This window comes from Chaetura pelagica, unplaced genomic scaffold (genome assembly GCF_000747805.2).
Source record: "Chaetura pelagica isolate M959 unplaced genomic scaffold, ChaPel_1.0 scaffold20, whole genome shotgun sequence".
Classification (NCBI taxonomy): Eukaryota; Metazoa; Chordata; class Aves; order Apodiformes; family Apodidae; genus Chaetura; species Chaetura pelagica.
Genome location: NW_009951958.1, coordinates 711314 through 736108, shown reverse-complemented (window position 1 = coordinate 736108; position 24795 = coordinate 711314). Strand labels below are relative to the sequence as shown.

At 43.5% G+C, this 24795-nt stretch overlaps 1 protein-coding gene across 1 annotated transcript; it reads right to left on the bottom strand.

Annotated features, from left to right (window-relative positions):
- Positions 1-7633: 7633 nt before the first annotated feature.
- Positions 7634-22751, bottom strand: LOC104390092 (calcium-activated potassium channel subunit beta-2). Its single transcript, XM_009999192.1, has 4 exons — positions 22693-22751; positions 16748-16918; positions 14228-14423; positions 7634-8098 (listed from the first exon to the last, which is right to left on the bottom strand). Exons 1-4 carry the CDS (start codon positions 22749-22751, stop codon positions 7814-7816), a joined length of 711 nt encoding a protein of 236 aa, XP_009997494.1. The 3' UTR covers positions 7634-7813.
- Between the last annotated feature and the right edge of the window lie 2044 nt (positions 22752-24795).

The window sequence follows — 24795 nt, the reverse complement described above, 5'->3', positions numbered from 1 at the left end:
ATGTTGCAGCAGTCTTTAAAACAAAAACTAGGCCCAAATCATGGATGTATTAAACTTGGAACTTCTCATTACTTGTTTTTCCAGAAAAAACCCTGCAGAAGGAACTTTTTTTAACTGCATCATAATTAGCTGCAAACACCTTCTGCAAGACAGGCCTGGATTTTGTTGACTTGAACCACCTTCCAGAAATGCGAACGAATCCCCAAATTTGTATAAGAGGGACATTCCAGCCCTAAGCACCAACATCTGCATTTACAGGCTATATTTATGCAAGGAAATGCACCACAGTTTTAAGGCTGTCCTTGTGCCCATCTTATAGAAGACTCTCCAAACAGGCAGATATGGTGCTCCCCCTCTCTAGAGTTCAAGGCATCACTGGTGGACTCATCACTCTCACCATCCTCAGCACTGCAGGCATGCAGATGGAGAAGAGAGCAGCTCTGTGTCCCAGCACTTGCTCCTCCACAATGGCTGTGGCCTGAGAGATGCTTGCTCTGTAATAAAATCATCACTCTTTTGAAGGATTTTTTCCCTAGCTGAATTCATCAGTTTGAATGCAGATGGAGAAAAGAGCAGCTCTGTGTCCCAGCACTTGCTCCTCCACAATGGCTGTGGCCTGAGAGATGCTTGCTCTGTAATAAAATCATCACTCTTTTGAAGGATTTTTTCCCTAGCTGAATTCATCAGTTTAAACAGCTCAATTAAAAGGCCAGCAAGAAGTCCTTAAGGGCACTGCCTTTCATCACTGACAAGAGGAATGTTGTACAAACAGATCAGAAAGATATGACAAATCACATTGAAAACAGACCACAAAAGTAAAAAGGAAAGGAAAAGTTTCCCAAGCCATTATCTACCTCTTCTCTACATGTAACCCCAACCAAACTTGGCATGACAAGGCACGCCCAGGTTTGACTGCCACCTCCTGTCCTGCTCTTGACATGAGGAGTGAGAGCTTTGAGGGTTATATCAGGCATGGGGCAGCTGATTTTGAGTGGCTGAGGATGTGGTTCAGCTCAGGAGATGGTTTAGTGGCCAACAACTGCATGAGATGGCTTTGGTCTCTCTTGGGGACCCTTGAGGCTGCTGCTGGTAAAGTCAAAGGGCTGATGACACCGAAGCCTCATTGCCCAAATGTGCTGGGGAGGAAGGAGTGGGAAATGTGTGGAACATACTTTCCTACCTGTCTTTAAGCATATGGTGAAGTGGTGCTAAGGAAGTGTCAAGTAATTACAGCAGGACTCCCTCTGTGTGGGGTTTTGCAGCCTTCTGCAGTGTTAGCAAACTTCTGTCATACTGCTCAGCTACCCTGCTGGATTAATGTCTTTCAGTTCTTGCTTGTAGAGAGCGATTAAGGTGTTGCTGCTTACTCATCAGACTTTGCTTCCTACTTAATCAGTGATGAATATAACAGAGGTGATGTGGATGGTGATTAAAACCATGAGTTGCACATGGAAGAGTCTCAAAGGGCTCTTCCTTCTTGCCCACTTGATTTTGGGTCTGGAGCTCCTTGGCAGAACTTTTGCTTGTGATCTGGAATTAAATGTGTGGGTGGCTGGTTATTAAAAAGTGCTTTTATAACCACATACAGAGTAGTTATTGCAGTTATGCAGAAGAATAGCCAGGTTGGAGACTGTAAGGAGAGGAATGATGAAATCTCCCACCTTCCTCATATCACATGACATATTGGAAAATCTACCCAAGGAAACTTTCTGAAACATAGTAGCCTGAGCTGTGTGGGAAGCATGTTGGTACTTGCACAACTCTGAGCTGTTTTTCCAATCCTGTGTATGGGATGAAAAAAAAATCTTCAAATTTTTCTGCAAACTGAAAAACCTGAAAAGAATAAAGTTGGATCAGTATAAAGACCTCAGTGAGACAGTGGCAGATCACTCCATTCAGGTTCAAATTTTGTTTGTGTATTTTTTCCAGGCTCTTCTGTCCAGGCTTTAATATTGCTGGACATAGTTTGCAGAGCACTTTAGAAGGAGCATCTCTTACCTTCTATATTACTGTAATATCTCTAGACACTGAAATATGTTAAGTTCTCACCTGAATAAATGTAGTTCAGTTATAAATATATACTCACCAGCTCCCTGTATGAAAATAGAGAGCTTTAAAAAGTTGACAGGCTTGTATGGAGAGTTCTGATAATGGTAACACATTTTTCAGTGTTACAAGAAATTGGATTCATTTAAAAAAACCTGGTGTGAATTCATCTTGGCAGCATTTTACATTCTTTTTTTTCTCCAGGTAATTTCTGAAGGACAAAAAAGTCCTTTGTGTGAAATGAGGTTTGTTTTACATTCAGCAGCCACAGGTCAGGGCCAAAAACTGGCTTGTTGAGGGACCAGCATGTGGTCAGAAGCAGTGCAGCCTTGCTGGGTGGTGAGTGAGGCACCCAGCCCTCCTGGTTCACTGAGATTTCTCAAAACACAAGAGAGGACATAGCTTTGGAGAGCTGACTTGCAGCTGGCTGTGCTCTTGGGACAAAAATGATCTGCCAGGGCTACTCACCCAGGTGTACCAACCATGAGCTCTGCCACAGGCTCCTCCCTAGTTTGCAACAGCTCAATAAATTGTTTTGCATGGCTTGACCATTCCTTTTTGTGCAAAAAAAGTGGTTTGGCTTCAAGTGCACATGGTATGTGGATACAAATTGCTCCCTGGAGTAGCAGCATCTTCTACAGGGATGTCTGCACCTGGTGGAGGAGCAGATGCCTGGTGGCTGCTGCCCCACACAGGTGATGATAATGGATAAATGCTTCTTTCCTCCTTCCTGGTGCCTCCTAGTTTAGTAACTGTTGTGCTGGTTGAGATAGGTGCTGTGCTTTGTTTAAGTCACAGTGATGATCAGTGATGTTCTTTGAGATGATCACCTGGGCCTGGCTGGAGCCCGGCCTGGGCTGCTGCTGCTTATGTCTATGGGACTGATTCTGCACTTCACTGGTAGGTGAGAAAAATAGAAGAAAGGAAATTTATTGCTGCTCAGCCTCAAAATTTAAAATGTTCAAAATATTCAGTAAACAGAGCAATTACAGATAGGATTTTTCATGTCAGAGGAACTACTGTTTTTTTCAAGCTTTCCTAATAACAAACCTGCCATCAACTGAAACAGAAAAATGGAAACATCTTGTTTTCAAAACACTGAAACAAAATAATTGGTGTTTACCCCTGCTTTTCCTCTCTCTTCTGCACAACAAAAACATTTTGGCAAAGTTTGTATCCAGTTGAGAGATGCTTGGGTACATGTGAGCTGCTGGTTTCTTTCTGAAAAATCAAATGCTGGGAAGTGACAAGTATTCAGTGGAGCAGAAAAGTGAGGGTTTTTTCCCATATCTTTGATGGATGGTGAACAGTCCAGCAGATAATGGAGAGCTACTGCTGCTTAGATTCAGAGCCTATGCAAAAAATGAGACTACTGCAAAGATACTGGTTCAATTCACTTGAATGGCTGCAGCTATTTGAATAAGGATATGACTGTACTAGAAGGGAAATTAGCTGGCCAATTTTTTAAGGTGCTATTACCCTGAAATTGCCATTCCCTCCAAAGGTTATGCTAGTACAGTTGTACTGTACTAGGTCACAGCTTTCATAGTCAAGTAGGTGCAGGATTTTGCTTGGACCAGGCTCACACCAGTTTCTTCTGTTGAACTTCTGTGGCTGGTGATGAGGATGGAGATGAGGAGGCAAAGCCAGCAGCAAACCCAGCCTTGCTTTGGGACTTCATTCTCCTTTTGCCCCTCAGGTTTGAAATCACTGCATTTGTCGTCTTGACATGTGCAGGCTCTTGTTTCCTGAACCCTCTCTCCTTTCTGTATTCACCTCAAGCTCACACTGGGGTTGAAAACACTTGCATCCTGGGTACATTTTGTGAGATAAGGTGATATCTCCTCAATTAGAAAAACTAATCAAAAATAAGCTTTCTCTTGTCCAGGAGGGTGAAATTTAGTAAGTCTGCTGCAAGATGCCAAGTTTCAGAGTATTACAGCAAGGAGGTTCATGCTTCAACTTCAGCTTTAGATGTTCCAGAATAGAAATAATTCTTAAACTAATTAAGAAAATAACTGTCAAAAGGCAATGTGAATTTGGCATCTGGAACACTTATGCATGCCTTAAATGCCACAAGAGTGCCTCTCATAGGCTCCTAATGCCTGTGTTCATATTGCACTTTTCCATTCAGGGGTTTTGCAGCACTGGTTGTTCCCTGCTGTCCTGAATGCTCAGCTGGGACATCAAGTGTTGAAGTGTTTGTGCTGGGAAGGGTCAAGACTGGTCTCAGAAGCATGGTGGGTTTGCCTGATCACTGAATGTCACTACTATGTGTTTTTCATTCATTAGAGCTCCCTGCAGAAGCATCTGTTCTTTTTGCAGGAGATACATATGACATTCAAATGAAGGAAAGAAATAGCACAGGGTTAAATCCCCTTGGAAAAAAAGCCCTCGTTGGAGCAGCAGCAGTTGTCAAAACCATGTTTGCAGTGTTAACACTTCAGCAGGGGGTGAACCCTGCTGGTGATCAGACAGATCATTCCCCTTAATATTGTTTTACTTCATTCCATCCAATTGCTCCAGTTTTGTTATCCCATGGATCTGCCCATTCATGTCAACAAAATGGTTATAGACTGCAGCAGTATCAAGATGCTTCACCCACAGGATGCTGGTAAAATGTTTATGGTACAACATATTGAAAGCAGTGGTTGGTGTGTAAGTGTCAGGAAAAATCAGCTTTTCTGTCACCAGAACTGAGACAAATACAGGTGCTGGAAATGTCACTCACAGGCAGCCAAAGAGCTATCTCAGGCCATGTAAATTGTCATGTAAACGGTCAACATCAGTGTCAGTCATGGTGTTGAAAAGTCACCACAACTTTTTGCTAGTGAGGCCATGAACCATTTGTGTACCACAGTTGGCAGCATGATCCTTCCTTTGGTGTTGGTAACCAAGCTGATGACAGATAGATGGATGAAGGACATCCCTGAGGATGGCAAAACCAGCCATGGACCAAACCTCTCTGCTTGAAGGGCAAACAACTTTGTTAAGGATGAAGATGCACCCTGACAGCCACCTGGGCTGTCTAGGAATGGGTCAAGTTGCTTCCTCAGCTGTGGGGACTTGCCTAGACACCTTCCTGCTTGGCAAAACCTGCCAAATAAGGTTTTATAACAACCATGAGCACCTGGAGACCCTCATGTCATGGGCAGCAGGTGGGGAATCCCCATGTCCTTGCATGGTGGCACCACACCTGCACTGCAGAGGGTTGAGATGCTGCGGCAGTTGGACTGAGGTCCCCATTGACTCTGTCACTGGGGTGTTACACTTTCTGTTGGCAGATGGGTCATTGAGTTAAGGTTGCTGTCAGGCCACCGAAGGCTTTGACTCCAGATCCGCTGATGGTGATTTCTGCAAATCCCACAGATTAATCAAAGCAACATTTCTGCAAATAAACCTTTATGGTATCCCTGCTGCATCAGCCCTTCTCATTTCTTGGAAACAGAGGCTACAAAGAAAAGTCTGATGAAACAAGCCAGATCTGAAGGCAGAAGGTATTGAAATCTGGAAGATTTAATTTAATGTTTTTATTACATATTTTTGGAGTCCTGATTATACCCCTGCCCTCCAGGAATTTATTTAGCTAAGGAAAATTAAACTACTGATTACAAGATTGCAGGTTCATTTTCACTGCTGAGAACTCATTTTTTTTACAACTCACGATACACTTGCATGACTTGTAAAGTTCTGTAACATCTTGAAATTTTTAATGCTTTGTTGTGGAGAAGTACTTACATATAGATGAACCAGGCAGAATACTTGTTTTGTAGTCTTTTTGAGGGGGGGAAAAGTTAGTTTCTTGGTTTGAATAGGCCTGTAAATGTGTTTTTTGAGCTATTGAATAATGAGTTCACAGGTTGCTTGCAGGAGCTGCCTTGCTTTTGTCCTTCAGGCCGAGTGCAAAGTGAGAAACTGAGAGAGGTATCTTTAAAACATAAGAAGGAATGCTTCCTACAGAGGAGTAAAGATAAATTATGCAGAAATTGTGACCACGGTGTGCATGAAATTATGCTGGCAAGGTCCCTGTAGTAAACATTTCACAGATAGGACAATATCTTAGTCAGAATCTTGGCTTTTCCAATAAATCATTACACCTGGCCCTTTAAAATAATAATTCATGTCAGCCAGCACTGCATACTGAGTTAAGGTCAGGAGAGATTTTCAGATGTATTAGGATGATTATCTAACAATTCAGTTAATAGAGCCATGGAATTGGATGAGATTTTTGTCAATTTTGATGTCACAACAACAGTGACCTTTGACTGAAACAATATCATGAATATTGGATAAGATCCTGCAGTGCTGCTCCTCCATGTTATGATATTATCCAAGGATGAAGGTTATAAATACATGAGCTATATTGTTGACTTTCCAGTTGGTAAAAACAAAGGAAAAAGCCCCCACCATAATCAAGTTCCAACACACAACTAGATATAATATAGCTTTTTCTTTATATATATCTGTATATATATCAAGTAAAAAAATCTAAAATAGTTGGAAGTAAAACTTTTCCAATAAATCATTACACCTGGCCCTTTAAAATAATAATTCATGTCAGCCAGCACTGCATACTGAGTTAAGGTCAGGAGAGATTTTCAGATGTATTAGGATGATTATCTAACAATTCAGTTAATAGAGCCATGGAATTGGATGAGATTTTTGTCAATTTTGATGTCACAACAACAGTGACCTTTGACTGAAACAATATCATGAATATTGGATAAGATCCTGCAGTGCTGCTCCTCCATGTTATGATATTATCCAAGGATGAAGGTTATAAATACATGAGCTATATTGTTGACTTTCCAGTTGGTAAAAACAAAGGAAAAAGCCCCCACCATAATCAAGTTCCAACACACAACTAGATATAATATAGCTTTTTCTTTATATATATCTGTATATATATCAAGTAAAAAAATCTAAAATAGTTGGAAGTAAAAAATGAAAAAATAGCTGATTGTGTTTTTTTTTTTTTTTTTCTTTACAGTGATATGGTGCAAATACAAGACAAATGAGTAATAAACCTTTACATAAGGTGTTCTGGTCCCATCTCCATCAATAGGGCTCAGACTAGAATAGCAAATGGAACAAGGTGATTTTTGTTTTGGCTACAGCTTCTGCAAGTGACAGAGATGATTTTGATGAGACAGAAGGAAATTATAACATTAAATAAAACCCCAAAGTGTTTTCCAAAAGACCTTAAGTACCATAGGGTAAAATTTACTTCTGAACCAGGGGAGCAAACACAGAGCATCATCAAGTCCTTCAGAGGCTGAAAATACTGTATGCTTATCCTGGCCTCAAAACATGTTCCTTTTGTGCCATCTTAACAAACCCTATCGATTCTATTTGTATTTTTTTTGGACAGGGCCAGATGTGAGACCTCAGTGATGTGCAAGTGGTTGGCTGCCCTTTGTCCAGTGGTGAATTTCCCCCAGAATCCTTTACATTGAAAATGTCAGTTGAGCAAACTTGGCAAATGGTCACACTGAGCCCTATTTTGGCCATTGAAAAGGAAGAAGTACTAGTCTCAGCATAAAATGAGATCATACAGACAGTCAACACAAAACAGTATTTTTTTTCAGTTTTCTGCATAATAATAACATCATGTTTGCATATAGAACAGCTTTTGCATTATTGCTCTACTTATAAGTATATAATAAGGAACTTAGAACAGACTTGCACATTACAAACTTAAGGTTCTTTGGTGAAGAATGAGAAAACAGTGTTTTTCATTGTAATTGGATCTCGGGAGTTTTTGTTTTTATCTGCTGATCCTTTGGATGCTCTCACAGATGAGGGAAAGGTATTGAGTCAGCTTCACCATGGCCACGATGATGACCCCGCCGATCATCATGCAGGTGGGCCAGAAGAGGGAGTGGAACAGCACGTTGGAGCTGTACAGTTTGGTTAATATCACGTTCTTCTGGACGCCTTCGGGGTCGTAGAAGCAGGAGAAGCGTTGGTACTTCCTGAAGTTTTCCATCACAACGTTCACCATTGACATGGATTCCTCATAATTCTTGCCACACTTGGGTATGTATGAGCACTGGGAAGAAATTAGAGGGAGAAAAATGCATCTCCAAACCAGACACAAAGGGTGTTTTCAGGTGGCAAGCAGGAAAATCTCAAGATGCTTATGCTTTTCATAATAAGAGTGGAATACTATTAAGCTAATAATAAGTTTATCACAGACAAAACTCAATATTTTGCACATCTACAGAATTTCCCATTGGAGCATCTCCAAGTGCTGTGCAAACATTAATGCTTTAATCTGCACAGTGGCCTCGTGAGATAGGTGAATATATTATTATTGCTAATTTACACATGCAAAAATGGATCTGATTAAGTACCTCTTCATTTTAAGTGGCACACATGCTCATGGTTAGATGGGGAATTGACTCTCTGTAAGTACAAATGTGGTAGTTCAGATCTCACTTGGATCAGATCAAAGTGGTTGTGGTGGGCACTCGTGAAAGAGAAAGCTGATGAGAGACTTTCATACAAATTTTTCCTGGGGGATAATGAACAAATAAATAGCCTAGGAGAGAAAGTAGTTTTCCTAGTGACAGCCCAAAAGGCTTTCATTTCCCTCTAGCTGAAGATCAGCCTGGCTACCAGGCTGGCTCTTTGTCTTGTTTTTGCTCTTGACCCCAGCATAAGTCCAACAGTTCCTTCTCCCTAGAGATGCTGCTTGAATTTCAGTCTCAGTCACAAAGACAAGAAGGTTTGAGGGTGGGTCTATCTAATGCAGTTTCAACTTAACATTCCCAAAGAATCCTAAAGGCACGTTAATTAAAAATCTAGCTTACAAAGCCCATGCATTGAAGACAGTGCAGGACAGTTTCCCTGGGCTCTGCTGGCCATTCCCTGCAAAGAGCTAATGAGCGGTGGTAGACAGACACAGGATTGAGGTCATGTCTGGTTTTTAACCCAGAGCAGAAACACCTGAATTTGCTGTTGCTGGTCTGGAAGATGCGAGCAGTCCAGGGCCCCTCACTCCTTCCACTCTTCTAGACCCTCATGCCCCTCCCCACTGGAAGGTTTTCTACACCTGCACAGGATTTTGATTAATTTTGCTGCTGCTTCAGAAGGGCTGGAAATCTGCTGCTAAACTCCTTGGCTGTGCATAGGGGGACCCAGCAGATCATAATTCCTTGGCAGTTGTAGGATGATTATGGGTCCCACCCTGCTCCCTGCCTGCTCTGTTGAACCTGCTTGTCCTGGGTGGGCACCTAAAGTAGTTCCAGATAATTTAATGAGAAGGAATGAGTTTTGTAAAGGAAACAAGACATTTTAATTTAAAAAAAGTGACCTGTGGCTTTTAATTGGTATTGTTTTAATGTCTATACTTTATAAATGTCCCCCCAGTCTTTTTCATGACTATGCTGTGACTTTTTTGGAATGTACTTCAACAAATCTCTTGTCCTAATAACGCTTAAAGGATTAACCTCATAACAGGATTTGATTGATTCATTGGCAAGTTTATTAGCACAGAATATGGTTTGAAGCACTGCAGAAAGAGTGGCTAGTGTGAGCAGACTGGAGCACTAAGGGCAGAGCGTGACAGCACTGCCATTATGAATATTTCATAGAGCTCTAGAAATTAAAGATGGAAAATATCAGAGCAGTAATATCTCATCTCTCTTCCTGCTGGTAGAGGTCTGCTCCCTCTAGGATATTCTCTTGCTCTCTGCCCAGCTTTGTCTTAAATGTCCAAAGCCACAAGCTCTTTTCCAGTGCCTATAACTCTTTATTAGATCATAATGTAATAATTAGGGGAAGTGTCTTAGTGAAGCATCCCTCATTTTCTTTTACTAAATTATGTGCTATCACTGTGGCAACAGCAGTATTTACAGCTCAGATAGGCTTTCTTGTTGTTTTTCTGCCAAGTTTGGTGCTATACTTTTTTTTTTTTTTTCTTAAAGACCCAGCTGTTATTGTCCTGAGCAAGGAGATTAAATGGGGACTTGGCCACTCTTGCTGAAGTCCAGCTCTGCCCCCTTAGAAACCACCAGACCCTTAAAAGCCCAAATGATGACAGATTCCTGGACTCTGAGTCTGTGGAAATGTCCCACGAGTGCAGTGGGGGGAAGCCTGACTTCCTGCAATCTGAGCATTTCCCAAATGTTTTCAAAGGAGACTTACTGCTGTAGCAGAACTTGAGCTGTTGCCTCCTACACCTGAAGGCACAGAGCCACCAGCTGTGCCTGTGCCAAGAGGGTCTGGTAGCACAAAGCTGTGAGCTCAAGTTGTGCAAAGGAGGTTGGTTCACTTTGCCTCTCAGCCAGGCTCCTTGTACTGAAACCATCTCCCTCCAGGCTATGGTCTCCCATGGGCTCTCCAAAACATGGGTGCCCTTTGTTCCATGTGCTGTCTACCTCATACCAGTTCTCCTGAGCTCCTGGAGGCACCTTGGCCTCAGCTTTGAGGAGCTCCTCAGCACAAGGGCTCTGTGTGCATTGTGGTGGTGATGAGGTGCTTCTGGCTTCCTTCTATGCCTTGAATTCCTCAGTGAGATCCCAGGGAGAGCTCAGGGCTGGCTCTCCTGTGCTGCACAGGCCACTGGTAGGTAGATGTGTATAAAGGGATGTTTTGAGTGTTTTCTTTGTTTAGATCATAATTTAGTTTTCTCCAGTGCCTGGAAGGTGATTTTATATCTGCAGTCATAATGCTGTGAATGTGGGCTACTAAATCTATGCTGTTCTATGACATGTCTGCATTTTAAAACACTTGGAAATCTGCACATCTGAAAGTAAACAGTATCTGTCACTCTGCCTCAAATGAGGGTACAGTGATACAATGTGAGAAAAGGTGGTTCTTGTGTTATTTACAGTCTGGTCACAGGAAGGACACCCTGAGCAGTTGCAGAAAGAACTTGTTATTAATTTTCAGCTCAGCTTTTCTAATTTGAAGGATGGGATATGTAGCCTGTATGAACTACCTCTCGACATGTCTAGTCCAATGCCCTACTCTGTGCAGAGCTGCTCAGGGACTTCTCCAGTCAAGTCAACAGCACCTCCAAGGACAGAGATCACCTCTAAGAAAGTTGGAGGCAGTTTGATTTAAGACAACAGTTACACCAAGAACTTCATTTCCAGATAAGCCCTCAGTTGAGGCTGGACTGTGAAATACGTGGCTCTTGTCAGATGTCTGTGATAAGGTGTATGTCCCTGTCAAGCTGAGCTTAGAAGCTGGGACTAGAAACTTTGGTAAGATGTGGTAATCTTTGTGAGAAAGTGGTCAGGATGTCAATGAACATCTCTTTGGAAAGTGCAACAGGTTTGAAGTGAGGGCTGAAGGAGGTGCTTTGTGTGTGCTTTGGCCTAATATTGATTCCTGCAGACTGAATTCTCCAGCCCAGAAGTGGGTCATTTGGGAACTGCAGCCAAACATCACTGGCTCCTCTGCACCAGGCAGACTCCTCCTGGATTATAAATACCTGAATGTTTGGTGGGAGACCATGAGATTCCCCATAATTTCTGAGTTTCAGGCAGTTATATCAGGCAGAACAAATATTCTGGTGTTTAAAGCCTGCTTGTTATCTCACTCATGGAGCACAGGTATAAATCAGTGGTAGCTGCCATGACATGAAAAGAATCAAAATTACATAGTATGAGATTGAAATGGGGACTCTAGAACTACTTTAACTACCTCAGCCCTTCCTTAGGGTGCCAGCCTGGCTATGTGGTCTGTGTGTGAGGGAACACCAGCTGATACACCTCTCCAGAAGCTGCTACAGCCTCTGACAGCTGAGAAGGGAAAGTGCTTTGTGAAAGCATTTAAGCAGCTATGGTTGTATTGACATTGGGGCTGGGCTCTTCTCAAAGGCTAGAGACAAAACGTGCACAGTGAGAACAACAAAAAGCCATGAAACCTTGTGTGCTTTCCTGAGAAAGAATCATGCAGCTCAGCTGGTATCCATTGACTTCCTACTGATTCCCACTGGAGACTGGCAGCAGTGTGCTATAGATCTCAATATAAACTCAACCTACTGCTCACCTTATGGGCTGACAGCTGGGTTAGACAGCAAATCTCTTAGATTAATCATAATTTAAAATCTAAGTGCATTTTGCTCTGTCCATGATAGCTGCTGGGGAGAGGAGTGGAATGGGCTCTGGATGCTGCTGGGTGTGTGGTGGAGCTCAGTGGGCAGAGGGGCTGGTGGGGGGATGCTGGCCTTTTGAAGGTCAATGGTGTTCCTCAGGAAGTCAGGGATGGGGTTTTGTTTATTTGGTGAGGAAATAAATAGGAAATGCAGGGCTGGGTAGGTGGGTGGAGGGAGGGAGCTGGCACATGGCTGGAGCATCACACACCAGCTGTACTCAGGGCTGCTTGTCCTGCTGGGGAAGGGGGAGCATCTGTAGAGCTAGGATGGGTTGTGCTGATCTGGGCTTGGAGTCTTTGCTGGCCCCCACCAGGAATGAGATGCCAGGTATTTCATAGGCCTTGCAAACTTCCATTAAAAACTGCATTTGGATTCGGGTCACATAGCCTGCAGCATGTCAGGAAAACCTAAGAATCCTCCTGAGAGCAGAGCTTAACCTGTAAAACAACCTTGGGCAGGAGAAGTATTAACTGTGCCTACATCAAATTAAGAGGAGATGGTACCTGGGAGAATTTCAAAGTCCACTTCACCAAGCAAAAATCATCAATAACAGAATGTGGAGATTTGTGATGAATTTCTTGATTTTTATTTTTTTTTTAATCCAGTGGAGTGCAGAGACTGATCTGATTACTTTGACCCAAACTGTGCTGTGAGCATCACTGGATTTTGCTCCTGTCTCAGCAGAAAGTGGGGTCTGTCCTGCCACAGGCTTCACAAATGGCAAGTACCTCCTCTCTGCCCTGCTGAGCTGGAGGGGAGGACGGGACACTCTTTTCCACACTGCAGATCCAGAGAACTTTGTCTCTCAGCTAATTATCCAGCAGAATAACCAGCCTGGTGCAACCACTCTGTGCTTTGACTGATTTTAATATCGCTTCATCTTAATATGCAGAAGTAATTTGGTCTGCTGAACTGCTGCCATAAATAGCAACACAATAGGTTACGTTGTCAGCAACTTGAACTGGGGCTCTGCTGTTATGGGCTGCACTTTCTCGAGTGCCTGTAGTTTGGGGTTCAGTGACCTTGGAGAACTAGGTAGTCAATGCAAAACTGGCACTTGCAAGTCTCAGGAATTAGCTGCCTGCTGGCTGACTGCAGCTTAAGATCTGAGATACCCAGGTGCTGTAGATACAAAGAAGGGAAGGTGGGGAGAGGACTATTTCTTAGCCTGACGCTGCCTTGCTCTGTGGAGGGGGTGTGTGGTGCACAGCTCTGCCTGTGCCTGCTGTGCACCCGCTGCCTTCATCAGAGCCTCCAGGCAGGAGCTGTCTCCATCCCGCCTGGATGGAGTTATGCTGGATTTTGTGGTTGTGGGAGCAGAGAGAGGAGTTCTACAGATCTGTTAAAAATATTTTTTTGGTTCAATATTGGGAATCAGGGAAGTTGTGCAAGAAAGGCCACTTCCTTGACTCATACATGCCCATGCTCCAGGCCTTTTATTTCCATGCTGCTGCTTTTAACTTGACAGTTTCTGTTCCTCAAGCTTTCAGCATCTTTGCACCACCTGCAGCATATGTGCCATGCCTTGACCCCAGGGGCATATCTGACTTCAATGGAGATACTCAGGGTGCACAGTTTGTCACCAGAAATTGAGACAGAGACATGTTTGATGTTGGACAGGAATCTTCTCCCTCTCCATCACCCTGCCTTGCCCCACAGTGATAAGGCCATTTCCAATCTTACCTTTAAGGTAAGCATGCTCCATGCACATCCCTGGGGTGTTTGCAGTTGTGCAGAGCCACACCCAGGTGGAAGTGATTTGTCCACAGCTCCATGAGAATACCACTGTGGGAAGTGCTCAGTGCCAGCCTGTGCCTGCCAAGCGTAGCTTGCATGGGCAAAGGATGAAGGAGGCTCCAGCCTCCACCCTGCATGGAATGGAGGTGGAAAACTGCCCCCTTCAGATGTGTGAGCTCACTTTGTGCACTGATTTCTGCCTTCTCTGCTCTGTATTTACCAGGGAAGCAGGAGCTGGAAGACTTAGATTGCTTTAAAGTGAAGAATAGGTATAACAAGGTGAGCATCCCTCCAGAAACCCATTCAGGAAGATGTTTTGTTCCATGCTCCTACCTCAGAATTAACTTTCATTGTTTCCTCATTGTGGTAGAGCAGAAGCTTCTGGCCAGAAGAGGTGAGATTAACATACACTTGGAGGCAGGGGTACTGAGAGATTTTCCAGCAGTCTGGGCCACAGCTAAATGAGCAGTTGAAGGTTTCTGTGATGGATGCATTGAGAAGTGAGCACTGAGCCTCTTCTGTCCAGACACTAAGTAGGAAAAAAAGAGATGTTAGAACATGGTGAGAATGGGCAAGAAGCACTAAATGCAGCTTAGGCTTTCCATCAGATTATACCAGGGAGCATATTGTAGGAGACAGGACATGTTGCAAGGCTTTGGGCTAAGGCTGGGAATTCTCATGTGCACATCACAGCGTGTTGTTCTTTGGTACCAGAGGTTTGTGTTTTGGGAATAAAACCACCCAATACACTTATGTCTGTGTATAAACATAAAAAGGGAACTGGAACAGGACAAGCTGGAGCAAGACTTGATGGTTAAATGTGAAGCCCAGTTCAGCTTAAAGTAGAGACTGGGAGGATGGCTTTACACTACCAGGATATGTAGATTCATGTGCCTGAAGACACAGTAACAGGCAAGTGCTGCCACATGTGGCTTCACCTATGGAAAGGCTTTTCCTGTGGCAGCTTGCTCAGCTTTCTGTAAGTGAAGCCAGGGGCTGTAATTGTTCTGGTGGATTTCAGCTTATAGCCAATTCACCAGAGGCTAAAACTGGAATGATGGAGACTTGGCGTGCACTAGCAATGTTCCCTTGGGTTCCTTGTCTGTATTTAAAAATCTACAGCTTTCTTTTCCTTAGAGATGAGAGCAGTGGGACTGGTACAGTGAGGGCTCTGTGTGAGGCCCTTCATGGACTTGGGGGAACAGTTTCACCCCAGGGTTCCCTTTAGCCCCTGGGCCCCTCAGCTCACACCCAGGGCAGCTATCCTGCCCCTCACCCTGAGCTGTCTGAGGGTCTGCCCCCCTTTGCCAAACCTACAAAAAGCTTTGCACAGTGAGTGTTATCAAAGATTTCTACCTCTCTTGGTATTTTACTTCAGCAGTAATTCTGCTTGTGTATTCTGTTTCACATTTATATTAAATTATGCTACGATTTCTGGGGGGAATCAAGTGAAAGGAATTTCTTTTCCCCTCCCAGGCAGTATTTTGTTGTCTGTAATGAAGAATAACCCCTAAGGAGTTCTGGCTGTGTGAAGAGAAGTGATAGCAAAGACTCCTGGGTTGTCATCTTCTCCTCACTTTCTCCTTTCTGACTGCTGTTTTATTCATGCATGGGTGTAATAAAGTAACACCTACCTACAAGAGACTTGTGAAGATGGAATATTTAATACTTTGTAGGTACTTAGATATCTTCTGGCAATTTTTCACACAGCTTGTAATATAAATCATCTCTTTCCACATGAGCAATTTTGACCTTAGCAGCCTCTGCAACTGGCCCTGAAAGGTCTGGGAGAGCAATTTGGAAAAGCAAATGCTTTTGGATGCAAAACAGGTCTTGATCTCTGTTTTCAAAATCTAAACTTTGCTTGGATTTAAAAAGGGGCAAATACCTTTATCACATAAATAAGATGCTGCAAATCAGTATAGTTTATCCTCAGGCATCACTACTTTTTTCTTACTGTTGCAGGGTCAAGAATGAACATTTTCTGCAGGTGCACCAATATAATTGAGGGTTTTCACACCAGTTAACTGTAGGTAGAAGCCTGTGGTGGATAAGCCAAAATGTGTCAGATGTTGGCCACTGCCTTGGGGTGATTTTGGGCATGATAGACTAATGTTTGGATGCCCAATTACATGTTTTTTCATTACGCTAACTCCACTGATCAGGGCAGAAGAAACATTGTTGACAGTCTTATTACAGCCTGGGCTGGATTTTAAATAGGGCTGGTTTCAAGTGCTGCTAATGAATTGTGGGCCAAAATTCCTGCTCCATGGCAGAGAAGACCTCAGAAAAATTAAGTACAGAGCAATAATGATGAAAGATGATCTTTCACTTTCAGAAAATTACTGTATTTCAGGAGGATTTCACTTGTTAAAAAGAAAGTAATACCCTACAGAGAAAACTATGTGCTACAGAGCAGCTTGATTCCTTTCCCAAATTAATTCTCCATTCTTCATTTGAAACTGTTGTTTCTTGAGGATGCTAAATATTTTTGCTGTTTTCTCCTGAGTTTGACTGGGTTTTCTAGCAGCAGCCCCAAAGACACCTGCAGAGTTCAGAGGACTGCCAGCCAGCTGCTATGGATATTATACTGGTTTTAAACTGTGGCAAGTCTAAAGCCTATGGATCAAGATTTTGTCCAAGAGGGATCTAATTCTTCTCTCCCTTAGGCTGGTATTACTCATTTTAAATCTAGTTGTGTCTATTTTATGCTGGCGTAGGGAAGTGGAGAATCAGGTCTATGTTGACCAAAGGAGAAATTATAAAACTTTAACAAAAAGAGTCAAAAGAATAAGCCATGAGAAGTCAGCTGGAGCAGAGTGTGTGAGCTAAGGGTAACCATCATGAACTTACCTTTGCATGTACGGCCGCAGCAGGGTGATTCCCAGGAGGAAGTACATCATGATAGAGCACACCATCATGGCCAGCCCCAGCAGGATGGCCCGGTCTTCTCCAGCTTTTAGGGCTGTGACTGTTTTCTTTTTGTCCAGTAGATCGTGATCCCTGATTTTTTGGTAAATATTTCTGAGATTGAAAATAATACATTTTATGTGAAGTTCATACTTAATCACTGAGTGCTCTATGGGGTGGGTAGTTCCACCTCCATACCCATCTTGTGGGAGGGAAATGCTTAAGAGTCCTCAGATGTCCTTTTTCATTGGATTCACTCTGACCTGGTGGAAACTTATTAATATCCAAAATAAATTACAACCATTTCTGAAAAGGTAAAAATGTCTTATAGCAAATATAAAGATTAGACACTTGTGCCAGCTCAGTAAATCCTATTTTGGTACAGGTTCATTGGCTCAGCTGAATGACACCATAGGTGAATTTGACCTGTCAATGCCATCTTAGCCCCCTAGAAGATGTTTAGGTGTATGAGGTGTCTTTTCTTCAGTTGCACATGGTTGCCTCAGGTTACCATATGTAGGAAATAGCTTGAAGAAAGTTGTCACTAATGTTATCTGAAAGGACCACATTCTTCTGTCACTCCCTACAGGCTGGTGGCTTGGGAAATTTCCAGCCCTGAGAGCGACTCAAAGCTCATGAAACACTATAGGGATTTTGCAATTGATTTCTGTGGGCTTTTTGATTGGGAGCTTATTTACTTTCTTTACAAAATAGCTTCCTGGAAGCCCACTTACTCGTTACAGTGAAAGCCCTCACATAAAATTATCCACCAAAGTTATTTGTTCTGAGATGAAAAAAAAAAAAGATACAACAAACCATTCCCCCTTCAGCAGAGAGTCCTTTGCATTTTTTAACCATAAGTCCTTCTTTCATCTCTGAGCCCTTGATGATTCGATGGGTCATGAGGACACAATAGCGAAGCAGGAAATATTTGAGTACATTTCAAACACACTCAAACTTTGTGGGTTTAAAATGTACTTACAGACCTGAGGCTGGTCAAAAACTCCTGTGTTTTCTGTTACAGTTCTTTTGAATCATCCAGGCAGCACCCGAAGCAGGTGAACAGCACACCTCTGAGCCCTGGCACCACCATAACATGGACATAGTAGTACACGTGGAAGAAGTTCCTCTTCTACTGTCTGCAAAATGGCAGGTGAGTAACATCAACATCCCTTTGGGCTCTAGTAAACCCGCCACTCATTTAAGCTGAAACTGCCAAGTTTCACTCAACCTTGGAAAAAAGCACAATGTGTCAGACCAACCACATAATGTATATTCACCAATGGGACAAAGAAATTGAGGTAAGACAGATGTAAAATCAAATGTAAACACAGTAGAATCTATAAAATAGGCTTAACTGTAATCGCCCTGAAACTGCAATTGAGTTTAGATGATGAGTCATAGCCAGGAAAATCACATATGGTGCAGGGTTTTATAGCAAAAATTTTGCTTAGATGGTACTGAACTCACTAGTCTCCTTTACTTAAGACCCCTTGATGTTTCTTCATTCAGCTGTAATTTGTATCTTTAGATGTCCATGGTTTCTCTTCAAAACTATCCATTAAAGCTTGTCAACATTTTCCGAGTTGGAAATGCAATGGTAATTCAGCCTGTCAATTTTTTCTCTAGTGTTGGGGAGAATAAATATACTGTGAACTGACAGATGTGAATGCCTTCAAAGAAGTAATGTAGAGTAATAACCTAATATTACTTTTCTATTATTATTTATCAAACTGTATTTAACTCTGAGAGATGCTGTTAGGATTTGCTTTGCTACCAAATGGAAGCAGGCAGGAAGGCAGAGATTGTCACACAGTTCCAGCACATTAACTGATCACACAGCATAACTTATGTCAGCGCTTGGACATAAACCAGAGGCTGTGCAATTGCTCACTAATGTCACCAGAGCCGCCAGGACATAAAAAGGATACAAATGGACAATTTGAAAACAAATAGCTAATTGAGACTGGTTGCAAATACTTCCCTCGTGGCCTCGAGCCAAGAAACGTGCAATGAGAGGTAGAAAGGCTGGAAGGCAGGGTGTGCTGCGGGGATGAGCTGTGGGGCAGGTGCCTGGCAGTGGGGTGGGTGCTCAGGGCCTGCCCGCCATGGGGAACACACAAAGTTCTGCCTCGTTCTCAGAGCAGCTGTTCTGTTGCTCTTTTGCAGATATTTGTTATTCCAAGCCCTGAACAGCAGGGCCTGGTGCACCTTGCAGCCTTTTTTTTCTCCCGAATGGGTGCTGGGAGCCGGTCTGGGGGCACAGGCTGAGGCTGTGGTGGGGGAGCCTGTGCCAGCACCTGAGGCAGCCCCAGGGACACCCTGAGCAACCACCCGCTCCTCCTGCTCATCCAGGAGGTACCACTTTGCTCTCTGTGATACTGGGACTATCTGCTGTTACCAGACTTCACTTTTTTGTCCCCAGGAGCCCTGGTTTTGGGGGACATGATGCCTTGTGCAGAATGTTTTGCCTGTAACGGAGCAGCCTCAGCATCTTCTCAGCTGGAGCTCAGCGGTGAGGCCTGCGTGTGTGTGTGTGTGCTGCTCCGTGGAAGGGGTTTGTGTATGAGTGAGCTTTTGGCACAGCCTGGAGACCTCTTTCTGCTCGGTGAGCTGTGCTTATACAGCCACACACCAGCCACAATTAGCTGACTGCTGCCGTGTGCTTAAGTACAGATCACTGCGTCCCTGACACTACTCATCTAGGTGACTCCAGCCAATACTTGTGATCACCTGTGATAACTCCCCAAACATAACACCAAGGGGGGCTGTTTCTTTTTAAAGAAGCCAGAACATGGGGTCTTTGCCCTGTTTACAGAGATTTCATAGAAAGCAACCCCCGCAAGGACAAATGGTCTTTGGTCTCATCATTTCCACATTGAAGATCTCCTCTGCTAGATCTCCATGTTCCTTTGCCAAATTGCTCAGAGGATATGGGCTGACCACTCTGTTCAGGCTCAGCTGCCACAGAGGAAATCTCAGCTGTGATGGTGGTTGCTGGGCACAGAGGACAGGTCTCCCTCTCCATATCTCTGCACATCAGCAGTGAGGGGATCCCTCTGCAATGTAGTCAGTAGCTCCCTACGTGATCTCCAGAGGAAGGCTTAAGGAGGACCTGTGGGATAAAATTAGCAGCCCAGGTTACATTAGTCAGCCTGAACACCAGTCAGTTGAGGAGAATTACAGTGCTGGTTTAAGACTACTGGCCTTAATAAGAAATTCTGTATCTTCTGTGGAATTACTCATATTTGCTGCAGCCAAGACCTTTCTTTGCCATCATGAGAACATGGCATTTTAGTGCTCGGTTCTGTGAAGGATGAGGCATTCCAAGTGCACCCTGCATGCTCTGTGCTCTGGTGCAGGACTGCTCTGCAGCTCCAGGGATATGATGAATTTATTGACATGTATTGGCAACAGTCTGGTAAGTCAAGGGCTTGTAACTGGGCATGTCATGTAGAGCAAAAGAGGCTCAAGTAAAGCTGCTTCTTACCCAGTACAACAGTTCTTCTTTGCTCAAAAATGGGTAGATCTAGGAGCACTGCAAGGGGGGTCTACTTTCCTCCCTGAATATCTAGAATAAACTGGAACTTGCAATTAATTTATTTTTTAATATGCACAATATACCTGCCTTCAAGTTCCTTCCCTTGCAAATGGACCATGGTGGGCCCCAGAGAAAGGTACTGTCTCCTCCAGCACTGGGTGGTCATGGGGCTTGTCAGATGGGGTTGTCTGCCTCTCTGTGTTATTCAGTGACTTCGAGTTCTCATTCAGTTTACTTATATCATGGTTATTATGCAGATGTCACTCAAATTACCTCATGTTGAGGTGTTTATTGATATCAGAAATTATTGAATGCAAGGGTCAAAAAACTTGTCATACCTGAGGGGTTTCCAATGCTCAGGGACTTTTCTGCACAGAAGTCTTTACTTTTTCCTTTACCGGGTATGTTTAGCTTTATTAGTTGTTGTTACTAGAGCAGTGGCAACAGGAAATCTCTCTGGAACTCTCACAAAAGTCTCAGTGATGGTTGTAGAAGAATTCATATAAATACAAACAGATTCTTCCCCATGAAGCTGAACTGAACTGAGCCAAACCAAACCAATGCTTTGGTTTTTCCAAGCTTAAAATATTGTGGAAAACATAATTGACAGCTGAGAAATAATGAGGGCTTGACAAGGTTTCTGAAAACTAAAAAGTGGCAGTTGAAGAACAGCTATGAAAAAAGTTTTGGGCTCAGTCCTGCAAAAGCAGATGTCTGAGAGTCACCTTCCACCCAGGAGGAGGGGATTCATTCACAGCCAGTAACCCATTGCTACATAGGGTGTTATTACCATGTGACTCCTCAAAAGTCAGCAGTGGTGGCATGTGTTGGGTGAAAAGTTTGCTGTCCCGGTTGATAGTCCTCCTGTCTGCAGCTTAAGGAACAAAAATTGCTGAAAAGAGGTCATTCAGGGGAAGACATTTATTTAAAATGCATTGCCTGTTTGATATTGTGATGCTGCTGGTGACCCTACATGTGTAAAAATCACTGCCAGATGCTGGTGGGTGAGTTTCTCCCACCAGCAACACTTGCTCTGTGTTCACACCTCTCTTTTGCAGTCCCGAGGCTGAGGTCAGCACCCTCCTATTTCCATTTTCTCTTCCTCCTTATCCCTCCTGCAGTTTATTAATCATTCACAGGGTATGAAGAAATCCTTCTGTACGGCTCTACAGGACCACCTGGGAAATAAACTCACCCAAAGGCTTGAAAAAGCACCTGAAATCACCATGGCTGGTGTATATGTACAGAGATACATCTCCCTAGCTCCCTGTTTCTGCAGCAGACAGGGGCGAGCTCAGCCCAGGGTGTAAACTGACCTGCTTTAAGCTCTTTACCATAGTGTGCAACCCAAGTTAGTAAGTCCCACTGAAAGGCATGGTTTGAGATGAAGATCATGCTAATCAGGAGCTTATGGTTTCCAGCTAGTCCAGTGTGTGGGGAGATAACTCCTACAAGTGTCTACTCTTGGACCATCCTGCCCATGACAGTGTGTTAAGGCAGAAGAACATTAGCCTGGGGAAAATTCAGTTAAAGGAGAGACTTGCAGAAATATATGAGGCAGTTAGATAACCAGCTCCAACCAAAAGTCCATGAAAACCTGCTGCCAAGCTGGCCTTTGTGGCTTCAAAATATCTGCTTGGGATTGAATTTTCAAAAGGGCTGAACACCTATGCAGCCTTTGCAGAAGAGTTCAGCAAATGGACCAGTTCTCCAAAGAGACTCAGCATCCTGAGGGCATCTTTGCTGCCTGAACCGATAAGCAGATGCTAGCAGCAATGTCTCATTAGAATAACTGAAGAGCATGTTTTGCTAATTGGCACCATAGATACATTGACCTCTGCTTCTGTTTTGCCAAAGTATGATTTTTTTATGTTTTTTTTTGGTGAATACATTTAATAGTGACTACAAGGGGAACTGAAGGAGAGGAGGCAAGGGAGGGAAGACAGAAAGAAAATAAAGGAAAATGTGTCTGGTGGTGACAAGACAGGCTGTCCAGCAAATCTCACTATAAAGGAGAGAGATTTTAGAAGGATGAGTCTGAGCGTTACTGACAATTCCTCTTTGATCAGTGATATTTGACTTTTTTCATTCCCAGCTGAGTACTGCCTTTGTCTGTGGACTTAAAACCTCCCCTTCCTGTTCCTTCTTTTCTGTGTAATTCCTTGCACTCCTGGGAGATCCAGTAGCTAATTTATTCCTCTGCCTCCTTCAGCCTATTTTCACCAGCTACACCACTAGCGGATTGGTGGATTCTGTCTACTCCAGTGCCACTACAGAAGAGAAGCTACAGGCCAGACTCGTAAAGATTCAAAACACATAAGAGACCATCAGCATAGCTACTGGTTACCTTTTCTCATCCTGCTTGTAAGATGATGTAGAGTTCCGGCCACTGGTCCAAATAAACATTTTAAAGTGTTGCCCAGTGTCGTCGTTGCTCTCTGCAGTGTGACGATGGAAGGACCTGAGGGAAGAGGGATAATTTTTATCACTGCCAATCCAATGAGGCAGACCACGTTATATCCAGCTTGATAAACCTCCTGTGACCATTCCCAGTGTGCTCTGAAGATGGACCACTTGTTAAACCAAGGAGAGATGTAAAATAATGGGCATGACAGATCAGAGTGTGGGAATGAAGGATAAATCTCATCAGCCCCACTGGTAAAATGTGATCCTGGCTAATCAGGCTTAGCTATGCTCCACAATGCAAAGGATTTGCACCATGGACAAGAAATCATCAGTAGTTTAAGAAAAGCTAACAGCTATATCTGATGTTCTTCTGTCAGTATTTTGGGAGTAGATAGTGTCTATTATTTCAGGACACACATTCATTACAAATTATTGGTTGTGTGGCAGCTCTCAGTGCAATGAGATCCCCAAGAAAGGTGCCTGAATGAGGCACAAGTATGAGGTGTTTATGCAGCATTTTGTGGAAGTGTGTCTGATGTGATAAAGATGTCATTTCCCACAGAGAAATTACTGTCCCAAAGCCACTTGACCAGACCAGTTAGATTCCAGCCTGGGGGCTTCTTTGTTTCATAGCAGTGTATGAGACCTGTTGTGAGAGAGAACTGCTGCCTGCTCTCAGGGTCTTCTGAAGAGCAGAAAAGTCTGAGGGGTTTCATTTTACAGGCTGAATTTGAACCCTGTGCTTCAATTAGACCTCATAGAATCAGAAATAGTTTTAGGGATCTCAAGAAGTTTGCTGCTCTCTTGTCTTGATTTAAGGCACATTCACTATTTCTGTTACTTGTAGCACATTTTGGTTACCCTAGATCAACTGAATGTGAACAACCATCTTTCCAGATGGGAACTTCATTGCCAGGCTGAAAGCACACGCTGTTTCAGCCCTGCTAGTGAGGCTACAGCTCCTCTCACAGCTCCTCCTAATCTGTTTCTGGTTTTAATAAGGCTCAATTAAAGTCTCAGTCTCTGAGAATTGGGCCCTTGTTGGTAAGGGCTGTATTTCATGTTATTTTGTGGCACTTGGTGCTTTTACTGTATTTGGAAAAAGACTTAAGGAAAAAAAAATATTCCAGATACCAAATACTTTAATGCCAAAGATATTAATAGACTGGGGGCCATTCTTTATCTCACTAAAAAAGAAACCTGGCTGTTGATGCTGTCAGCAGAGAAGACACATTAATTCCTCAGTGCTCCTCACCTGATAAAATCTGTATTTCACTATCTACATAATCATGCAAAGGGATAATTTCAATATTTGCATAGTGGTGAATCTGGGAGAATACTTAAATCCTGTAGAGATGGCTGCAGGGGAATTCTGACATGGACAAGAGCCAAAACCCGTCTGTAGGCAGACAGACTGAAGGGTGCCAAGGGACTGGACTCTCCATCTGGAGTCAGCCCAGAGCCCCACCATGGGGTCCATGGCACCGACCCAGGCCATGCTCACAGACTGGCCAAACTGGTGACCCCATCACACCTCCCTGCTGGGGTCCTGCTGCTCTCTGTTGCTGTGATGCTCAGAGATGCTGGCTTGGGACTGCGGCTTGCTGGCAGCGACCTTGCAACCAGTGTAGTTAAGTGCTGGAGATTAAGCAATAAAAGAGGCACTTTCTCCCTGAAATAACTATAGTTCAGAAGGTCAAATAGCATATACCAGGATCTAATCAATACAGCCACCAACTAAGAAGTGTTTTTAGAGTGATCACAGCCAGAAATTTGTGTCACAGGGCCTTGGTGTCTAATCCTCACTCTGGTGTGTAAGATTGTACCTACACTACCCCAGGCAGCACAGCAGGGACTGCCCAAGCTTGTACTGACTGAGCCAGTGTTTCTGCACTGAGCAACATAGGAGGGCTCAGAGCAGGTAGCCAAGGACCTGGAGCCCACACTGGATATTGGTCTGAGACCTGACCCAGGCTGAGACCCTTAATGCTGGAAAATAAAGTTATATATGTATTTGCCACTGCATCCTTTAGGATGTCATAGG

Bases quoted from the DNA above. Each gene is read 5' to 3' on its own strand.
- LOC104390092 (XM_009999192.1), bottom strand. From the start codon at position 22,751: ATGTTTATTTGGACCAGTGGCCGGAACTCTACATCATCTTACAAGCAG. The intron at 16,919-22,692 runs GTAACCAGTAGC...TTTCAATCTCAG, and splicing joins TACAAGCAGGATGAGAAAAG to AAATATTTACCAAAAAATCA. The intron at 14,424-16,747 runs GTAAGTTCATGA...TTTCCTACTTAG, and splicing joins CTGCGGCCGTACATGCAAAG to TGTCTGGACAGAAGAGGCTC.